Genomic DNA, 10,406 nt, shown 5'->3' on the forward strand with positions numbered 1-10,406 from the left:
TTTTTTTTTTCAATGTTTAATTAAGCTTTATAATTTTTTCCCTCAGTAAATTGTTAAAAAAAAAACAAAAATTAACAATTTTTGAATTTTTCCAACGGGAATCTATTCTAAGACCTTTAAAAAATAGCTCCACGAAAGGAAAAAAATCTCAGATTAATAGTTTAACAATTATCGCACTTGCAATGTTAATGTTCATGCTACAAAAAATTTTTAATTAATTAATGGATAACTTATTGAAAAATTGCGATAAAAATTTTTGATCACGGATTATTGTTTATTGATCTATTCTGCAGGCGCCTGAATTTTATTAATTTTTTTTTTCATATTTAATAAGTTTAAATATTATTTATTCACGATATCTCTCGAACGAATCACCCGATTTTGACCGGATGAGCGGTGATCGACATGGTTTTTCAAGCTTAAGAGCGGATTAGTTTTTGAAGTTGATCGAAAAAGCCGTTTAAAAGTTAATCCAAAAAAACCACTTAAAAAAAAAATTTTTTTCTTAATTTTTTGGACATTTTTCAAAATTCCTCAAAATCTATCGGTCCGAATCGGTTCAATTTACAGGAAATCTAAGTTTGAGGGAACTTGTTAGAACGCCGTTTGGTAGGTTCCGATCAGTTTAGCCGTTCAAAAGTTATAAGCGATTCACATACTTACACACACACACACACACACACACACACACACACACACACACACACACACACACACACACACACACACACTCGGGGCAGAAGAGATACTGCTACCGGGCGCGTCTCCCCGAGCGGATGGGAGAACGCTCGCTGTCCTTGGATGACACTTAATCTCTTAGTTGATGAGGTACAGCGGGTAGGAGCCAAGCAAAATAACCAAACAAAATACGCTCCCGTGGACAAAACTCCCCTTTAATGGGTTGGTCGCACTAACTGACCTAACAAGACGATCGTTCTCTGCTGTGACCCACTGGGAGTGACCGGAACCTGTATCGTAGTTTCCGACGATGCAGGCCACGGCTGATGTGAGCTTGCTCTACCGAGGTGTAAGTTGCAGCAGTGGATCAGGAGCCAGCCACTTCGGGCCTTGATCAGGAAGTACGCAGTGAGTGTTAGAGATCGGAATCTTCACCGCTCCGAGCGAGTCTAGTCCGTCCGTGTATTCCGGGACTGGCTAAGTGTCGGCTAGGCCTCAGGGAACTGGGGTAGGAGTACTATCTCCGAGGGTACACCCGTTCCTAGTTATGGCAACCCGCTCCACTCCGTACGATGCGCTGGTAAATTAAAAGTATGAGTAATGCACAGGAAACAAACAAGAGTGAAAACGGGCCTCATGCCCAGCAAGACGCACTGCTACTTAGTGCAAAGATGAAGAGGACAGATGCGCTGGCACATCTGGAGAAGCTAGTCTGTGGACTGCAGGACTTTCTCCAAACCAAGCAAAATGTCCACAAGGAGATCAAGTCGAAGTCGACGAACATCTGCAGTGCCCTGAGAAGGTTCAAAAAACTGGACCAAGAATGGCAGGAAATCCAACAACAACACGGTAATATCGTGATGAAGACGAGTGTGACAGCGGTTCCACCAGCAAAAGCCGACACGTTTGTCGAGGAGATGGACACAGGTGGCGAGGGTGACGTCGAGTCAGTTGTCGGAGACGGAGAGGAAACTGGAACTGAAATCAGGCCTGGGAAAAGGAAAGAACGAAATTCCCCAGACTCAATGACCAGCCGTACTAAGAAGAAGGAGGACCTTAAACCAAGTCCCCCGAAAAACGCGGTAACACAGAACGGCGGAAAAAAGGAGGTGAATGAATGGCAAAAAGTCCAGTCAAGGAAGTCCAAGAGAGAGCAAGCAGTAGAAAAGCTCCAGAAGCAACCGCCGGAAGAGTCCAGGCCAGAGCCTAATCGGAAAGAACCGCGCAAACGGATTAGGCCGGACGCACTGATCATCCGCCCCGCAGAGACGGCAAAGTATGCTGAAATTCTGAAGCGAATAAAGCAGGACGTCCCTGACGAACAGGTCCGTACTACAGTGGATAAGATCCAAAGAACTAGGACCGGGAGCTTGCTGATTACGCTTTCGAGGAAGAGCGCTGACCGAGGCCAAGCCTTACAGAAGACCATCGCGGACATCCTCCAAGAAGACGCGAAGGTAATCTGCAAAGGGCCACAGGAAGACGTCGAAATCCGAGATCTTGACGGTACCACAACCAAGGAGGATATTCAGGCTGCATTGCAAACGGAAATCGGAGAAACCTGCGAGATACCACTAGGGACAATTAAGATTCATAAGGCCTACAGAGGTACTCAGACAGCTGTTGTGACACTACCAGCAGCTGCAGCGCGCAAGATATTGGCAGGAAGCGGTAAAGTCCGGATCGGCTGGACCAACTGCCGAATCAGAGCTACGAGGAGACCAATCCAATGTTTCAAGTGCTGGCACTTTGGACATCTTGGATCCCAGTGCAAGAGCAATGTGGATCGGTCTAAGCTATGTATTAGGTGCGGACAAGAGGGACACAAGATTGCTGAATGCAAAAACCCAGCGAAATGTGTATTATGCGCGGATCAAAGTGCGGAGAACTCGGCTCATCATGCCGGCGCATCCAGGTGCCCAGTATTTAAAGAGGCACTCCAGAAGATAACAAACAAACAGACATGAAGATATTGCAGCTAAACCTAAACCATTGCGAAGCTGCACATGATCTGCTTATGCAAACAGCAAGAGAACTAGAGTTAGACTTAGTAATGATAGCAGAGCCATATAGATACCTGAATACCCAGCCTTGGGAATCTGACAGCACCACCAAGGCTGTCATCTGGTCTTGTGGTAAGCATCCCTTCCAGAGTGTAGTTAACAATGATAATGCCGGCTTTGTAGCAGCAACAGTTAACGGCATCTACGGAAGCCTGGTTGGCTCACAGCGGACTTGTGGTGGAGTGGCGCTCCACACGGCCACTCGTGAACATGTGCACACGTTCACACGGCCACGCGTGCGTGTGTGTGGGGTTAATGCAGGCATCTATTTTTCCGGCCCGAGGTAAGTAACGAAAAATATTTATTGTCTTTCTCTCTCAATTGAGAAATTCAGAACGGAAATTCAGTTCATCGGCGTCCCTTCATGAGAGGTTAGAAATAATAAGAATTAGTCAAAATTTTTATTTACAATAAAAAAAAAACAAGTTGTGATTTAATTTATTAAAAACCGTTGATAATCAATTTTTTTTAAATGAAAGACTTTTTACGGTGAAAAAAAAGTAGTTTATTAGATTCTACAGTTTTGAAATTTTAAAGTTGGAGTAAACAACACCATCTTGTAATTAGTAATTAGTAAATAAAAAAGTATTTAATTGAAAATATTTGGAAAAAATTTAACAAATAGTTAAATCTTTAATTTTTCAGTTACAGTTACTTTTACGTTTCGACAAGATCATTGGAAGTTATATTCAACATGTTGGAAAATCTAATAAAAAAATACTTCTATAAGAATTATTCAATTACACAAATACGCGAGTTATTGTTAAGGAAACATGGCATTTCAACATCGATCAGCACCATTAAGCGAAGGTTGTTTTTCTTGGGACTACGAAGAAAAAATTTTAAGGAGTCTGAAATGAAAGATATCATTTCAGCAATCATTGAAGAGCTTCATTCTTGCGGCTATAATTTAGGATACCGAAGTTTATGGCAAAAATTAAAAAGACAGTACCACCTAAATGTGAAAAGAGATACTGTTTACAATATATTGAAGATTGTAGATCCTGTTGGAATCGCCAATAGATTTGGAAATAAATTACGAAGAAGACAGTACTTAAGTCCAGGACCGAATTTTCTTTGGCACTTAGACGGATATGACAAGTTGAAGCAGTTTGGTTTTGCTATACATGGCTGCGTTGATGGTTTCTCAAGGAAAATTTTATGGTTAGAGGTTGCAACTACAAATAACGACCCAGCAGTCACTGCGCATTACTTTTTGAAAACTATAAAGAAACTGAAATTTCTTCCGACACTAATCAGGTGTGACAAAGGTTTCGAAAATCAAGTCATAGGTCTTCTACAAACTTGCTTACGCAGTAAACACTCTGACAAGCTTGCTGGACCTAGAAGTTTTGTAGAAGGCAAAAGTGTTCACAATCAACGCATCGAATCTTATTGGGGTCGAATGCGTCAGCATACAGTAGACTTTTATATTCAATTATTTAAAAGATTACAGTTAGATGGTCTATTTGATGGAAGTCGTCTTCACATCAAGTGCCTCCAGTTTTGTTTTGGCCCATTAATAAAGCATGATTTATATTACAATCGAAAATTATGGAATGAGCATCGTATCAGAAAGCAAGTAGCTCGAAACCTAATTGCTGGAAGGCCAAATGCTTTATTTAATTTACCTCAGCAATATCAGCGCAGAGATTATAGAAAACAAATTAATGAAAACACAATTGACAAATTAATGGAAAAATTTACAAAAAAACCACAATTATTTGATCTAATTGTGAAGGATTTAATCGAATTACTAGTTTCAGATTTCCAAACCCCAACAAATCCTACTGAGGCATTGAACCTATATAAACAAATTCTGCGAGAACATGCTATATATAAGAACTTAAATTAAAAATGTAATATCCATATAATTTGTGTTTAAATAAAATAATATAGTAAGTCAATAAATTATAGTAAAAATTCTGAAGTTTAATAATTTTATTTATTACTTATTTTTCTTCCACACAATTTTAATTGAATATGCTTAAACCAAAGTTGATGTAATAGTTTTATTATAAGTCATGCACTACATTTTTTTTTTTAGAGCTTTTGTTTATTTTGCGAAAGCTTATAAAAATTGAAACTAAAATAAATAATCAAATTATTTTAGCTTTTTAATAAGATCATTAATTCTCGCTCTACTTGAAATAATAAAATAATTTATGAGTAACATTGCAAATATTCACTACTTTTAGTTTTTCAGTAATTAAATTAAAGAGCTTCAGTTTTCTAACAACAACATCTTTAACAATTTTTGTATTTAAAATAATAAAATTACTTTTAAATAAAATTACAAATATTGATTACTTTCAGTTTTTCAATAATTTCATTAAAGAGCTTCAGATTTCTAGCAACACTAGCAACAACATCTTAAATTATTTTCGTATTAAAAATAATAAAACAACTTATAAATAAAATTGCAAATATAACCTACTTTTAGTTTTTCAGTAATTAAATTAAAGAACTTTAGTTTTCTAACAACAACATCTTTAAGAATTTTTGTATTTAAAATATTAAAATTACTATTAAATAAAATTACAAATATTGATTACTTTTAGTTTTTCAATAACTTGATTAAAGAGCTTTAGATTTCTAGCAACAACATCTTAAATTATTTTCGTATTAAAAATAATAAAACAACTTATAAATAAAATTTCAAATAGTCACTAATTTTAGTTTGTCAGTGACTAAATTACAGAACTTAATTTTTTTAATAATAACATCTTAGAGTATTTTCATATTAGAAATACTAAAACAACTAATTAATAAAATTAAAAATAGTTACTAATTTTAGTTTTTCAGGGAGAAAATTAAAGAAATTCAGATTTCTAACAACAAATTGCAAATATATGTTCATTTTAGTTTTTCAGTAACTAAATTACGGACTATAATCGTAAGAAATATAGAGTTACATGAAACTATCAATAACTTTGGTTTCTCACTGCTTCTAACATTATATTATATCTAATATAATATTACTGAGGAATTATATGATCACTAGCTTGATTTTTGCTCACTATATTAAATATAAAGCTTTAAATCACAAGAAGTGGTTTGAAAAAGTTTACTAAAAAGTATTTTAAGAAAATTTTTTTGATATAAAAAAATTTTTTTTTCATATTTTATGCTGGCTTATAGATTCGTTTAAACATTTGTAACATTATAGCAGCACTCGGTCTTTTTTTTGGATTATGGTCGAAACAGTTTTTTATTGTGTCAATTATAGACGTGGGTATACTCTCTAAGCATGGTACTTTTTGATGTGTTACTATTTTCCTCAACTTTGGTATTGAAATACTACTGTGTTCACTCCAAACTTTTGTTCCTGAAAAAAGTTCAACAATACAACAAGTTAAAGACCAAACATCAGAGTATCTGGAAGCTTGTTCTTGGTCAATGAGGATTTCCGGTGCCATATATAAAGGTGAACCCTGAAAATAATGGCCAACAGTAGTTTCTAACCCCGGCGATCCATCGCATATATTACTTAGACCAAAGTCACAAATTTTAATGTCTAAGCAATGATTAATTAAGATATTTTCTGGTTTAATATCTTTATGCAGAACAGTAGGATTAAATTGGTGGAGAAACGTGATAGCTTTACAAATTTGCAAAGAAATGCCATAATTTTCATTCTTCCTTACTTCATAATCCAAGTCGACATTTCGCGTGCTTATAAAGTTCGCCAAATTTTTGCTCTTGTAATACTCCATAACGATGTAAACATAATATTCTGTCATGCATATACCCATGATTGAAATTAAATTGGGATGACGAACCTTATCCATCACGTTTATTTCTCGATATATATATTTACGATTATCAGCTTTAATTTTTTTAACAGCAACTTCTGAACTGTTCCAAGTCGATAAAATGACACTGCCAAATGATCCACTACCTAAAACTGTGTCCGTGAAATTTATTTCTGTTTCCTGAATTGTGGGTATAGAAACTCTTATGACTTCATTATTATCTTGAGTCATGTTTGATTCTAATGTATTTTTGTGAGAATTTGTATTAATCCTAGAACCGTGAGAAGATTTTACTGATTGTGACAATGAGAGGACTGTTCCTGTGTAACGTGATTTTGATGACGATTTTTTACTAGAACTACATCGGTTGGAATCTATTGACGATTTTGTATTAGATGCTAACGGTTTACAATGAGTGATAGATTTAAAACCAGAATTAGGCGGGTAGAACTTTGCTGACATTTTTATACGGGAACTCAACTTTTTTAAATCTGTTATTGCTTTTTCACCAGAAGTAGACGGCTTGGGATCACTGATAGATTTATCACCAGATTCAGGCTGATTAACATTTGGCAAAGGTGTTACAGTTGAACATTCCACTTCGCTTTCTTCAGACGTTGAAACTGTTGAATATAAATATAATCTATACTGCCCGTTTTTCGACTTCATAGTATCACTAAATTTCCAGAAATCGTCATTTTTTGGGTCGTTAGTAGTTGCGAAATTTTCAAATATTTTTTCCTTAAAATTTCCTAGCAGGACCACTGAATTACTTAAAAGTGACCTATTGTAAATATTGTCCATTGCAGATAAACTTAGTGCTTTGATCGTATCAAATGAATACTTTTCATTGTGATTTAATTCTACTTTTACAATACCACCATAGGGAGCAATTTGTTGTTTGTAGTTTTTACTACAATCATCTCGATGTTTCCATCCGACATGTAAAATTTTTAGAATTTTTTTGGGATGTGTCTGTAAGAAAAAAATACAGTTACTTTTTTAGGTTAAGTCAGTTAATTATAATATTAAGTTTAAAATGTATGGAAAATGTGTACTTTGTGACATAAACGAAAAGAAATAATTACAAAAATTCATAAAATTATAATATATTCTCGTATACATACTGAAATATCAGGTGGTTGATGGGGTATCGAACTTTGATTTTCCTTGCCGTCAATAATTTCCATTATTTCGTTAAATTTTTTTCTTTTGGCATCGCTGTAGTTTTTTTCTATAAAAAAAAAATCATATAAGTATTCTGATTAAATAAATTGTCATTTAATTTTATGTTATTGTTATTATTATTTATATCAAAATTATTTAACTCGCAAACGGTTCTTCTTCCATGATCTGAAATTCAAACATAAAACAAATATTCAATTAAATTAAAATAAAAATTACCTTTCAGTGAATTAGTGTAGAATACTTCGTATTCATCTACACCTTCAATCAAATGAAATTCATGGTTTTCAATACATATTCCACACTTATCTATGCCATCGAAAAAAGTCAAACCGCTGGCTCCGGGAAAATAGGTCTTTACGACATCAACTTTGAGCTTTTGTTTGTTAATAGGCAGTTTTACGGTCGTTTCTTTGTCTTTTATTTTGATAAAATTCATTATTCACAGTTTTTAATTAATAAAATCACAACTTCTAACTTATTTCTAACCTCTCATGAAGGGACGCCGATGAACTGAATTTCCGTTCTGAATTTCTCAATTGAGAGAGAAAGACAATAAATATTTTTCGTTACTTACCTTGGGCCGGAAAAATAGATGCCTGCATTAACCCCACACACACGCACGCGTGGCCGTGTGAACGTGTGCACATGTTCACGAGTGGCCGTGTGGAGCGCCACTCCACCACAAGTCCGCTGTGAGCCAACCAGGCTTCCGTAGGCATCCGTTTCTACAGCTGTTATGCACCACCTAGCCTATCCATTGTTGAATTCACTGAATTCTTGGACAAACTGACCGAGGACGCCAAGCAGCATTATCCGGTCGCGATTGCCGGTGACTTCAACTCCTGGGCAGTAGACTGGGGCAGCAAGCAGACAAATGCGCGAGGAAAAGCACTCCTCGAAGCTTTCTCTACACTAGATGTAGTCCAGCTCAACAGTGGTGATACGCCAACCTATACTAAAGGGGAAGCAAGCTCTATTGTAGATCTCACTTTCGTCAGCAGCAGCCTCATCAGTGGGAAATACGACTGGAAGGTGATGGATATCTACACAGCCAGCGACCACAAGGCAATTCTCTGGGAAATATTACATGACCGGAATACAAGAAGACCAATCAAGTCACTCAATACCATTGGATGGAAAGTGAAGTCTTTTGACACAAGCACATTGATAATAGCCCTGAATAGTGAACCGATTACTACTGGACCCGCAGAAGAAATGACCAAGGACCTGATGAAAAGAGTTGTCCAGGCCTGTGACGCAAGTATGGTCCGGAAATGCAGCATAAGCCAACGCCCGGCAGTACACTGGTGGAACGACCACATCAGCGTTCTTCGGAAAGAGTGTCTAAAGAAAAGGAGAATATCCCAGCGTGGCTATCGACGACCTAACTCTGCGGAGCTGGTCGCAGAGTACAAAAAAGCCCGTCGATTACTGAACAAAGCCATCAAGGATAGTAAGAGGCAATGCTGGAAAGAGCTCATCAACGAGGTGGACAAAGACCTGTGGGGTAGGCCGTACAAGGTGGTCATGAATCACCTAAAAGTCAAACAAATGCCGGCACCCACATGCCCACAACTTCTGCAGAGAATCGTTACCGCGCTGTTTCCGCAGCAACGCGAGCTTCACTACCAGCTAGCTCAAGGAGAACTGGAGGACATTCCAACTGTCACGGAAGAAGAACTGACGGAGGCTTGCAACCGCGTAGGGAATAATAAAGCACCGGGATTAGACGGAATCCCTAACATTGCCTTAAAAACAGCTATAAAGGCAGCACCGGCATTATTCCTGGATGTTTACAACACCTGCCTCAAAGAAGGGATTTTTCCTCGAAAGTGGAAACAGCAACGGTTAGTGCTGCTTCCTAAAGGGAAAAGCCACCGGATGAACCGTCATCTTACCGCCCACTTTGCATGCTAGATACAGCGGGTAAGATATTCGAACGCATAATTCACCAGAGAATTGAAGCAGTAGTCGACCCACTCCTGGCAGACAATCAGTATGGATTCCGGAAAGGATGATCAACCCTGGACGCAATCAAACTGGTTGTTGATACGGCCAAGGAAGCAATCGCAGGAACCAGATGGAAGGGTGGAACGAAGAAGTATTGCCTGGTGGCGACCCTAGACATCAGAAATGCCTTCAACTCCGCCAATTGGGAATGCATCATGCAGGCCCTCCAAGAGAAGAATGTACCAGAATACCTTCTTAAGATCGTAGCAAGCTACTTTGAAAACAGGGTCCTGAAGTATGACACGAAGAACGGTCCAAGGGAGTATGCTATTTCTGGAGGTGTACCACAAGGTTCAGTTCTAGGCCCGCTCCTGTGGAATATTATGTATGACGGCCTATTAAGACTAACTCTGCCAAGAAACGTCAAACTCGTAGCATATGCAGACGACGTAGCCGTAGTGATCGTTGCCAAACATCTTGACGAGATAAACCATGTGTTCGATCTCACTTTCGAGCGCGTTAACCGGTGGATGGACGCAGTGAACCTGCAACTGGCGCAACACAAAACTGAGGCAGTGCTTATTACCAGCAGGAAAGTGGTAGAGACAATTAAGCTGAAAGTCGCCGAACAAGAAATCACATCACAACCTTATATTCGATATTTAGGAGTGATGCTTGATGCCCGACTCAACTTTAAGCAGCAGGTAGAACACGTCAGTGCCAAGGCGTCAGCAGTGGGAACAAGTCTAGCACGACTGATGCCGAACATCGG

General features: G+C 37.8%; 1 protein-coding gene across 1 annotated transcript; it reads right to left on the reverse strand.

Annotated features, from left to right (window-relative positions):
• Positions 1-5,866: 5,866 nt before the first annotated feature.
• Positions 5,867-8,189, reverse strand: LOC123272207 (probable serine/threonine-protein kinase drkB). The gene is made up of 3 exons (XM_044738908.1): positions 7,901-8,189; positions 7,624-7,730; positions 5,867-7,471 (listed from the first exon to the last, which is right to left on the reverse strand). The coding sequence occupies exons 1-3, from the start codon at positions 8,118-8,120 to the stop codon at positions 5,867-5,869; spliced, it is 1,932 nt and encodes a 643-aa protein (XP_044594843.1). The 5' UTR covers positions 8,121-8,189.
• Between the last annotated feature and the right edge of the window lie 2,217 nt (positions 8,190-10,406).

Source organism: Cotesia glomerata, linkage group LG9, assembly GCF_020080835.1.
Source record: "Cotesia glomerata isolate CgM1 linkage group LG9, MPM_Cglom_v2.3, whole genome shotgun sequence".
Classification (NCBI taxonomy): domain Eukaryota; kingdom Metazoa; phylum Arthropoda; class Insecta; order Hymenoptera; family Braconidae; genus Cotesia; species Cotesia glomerata.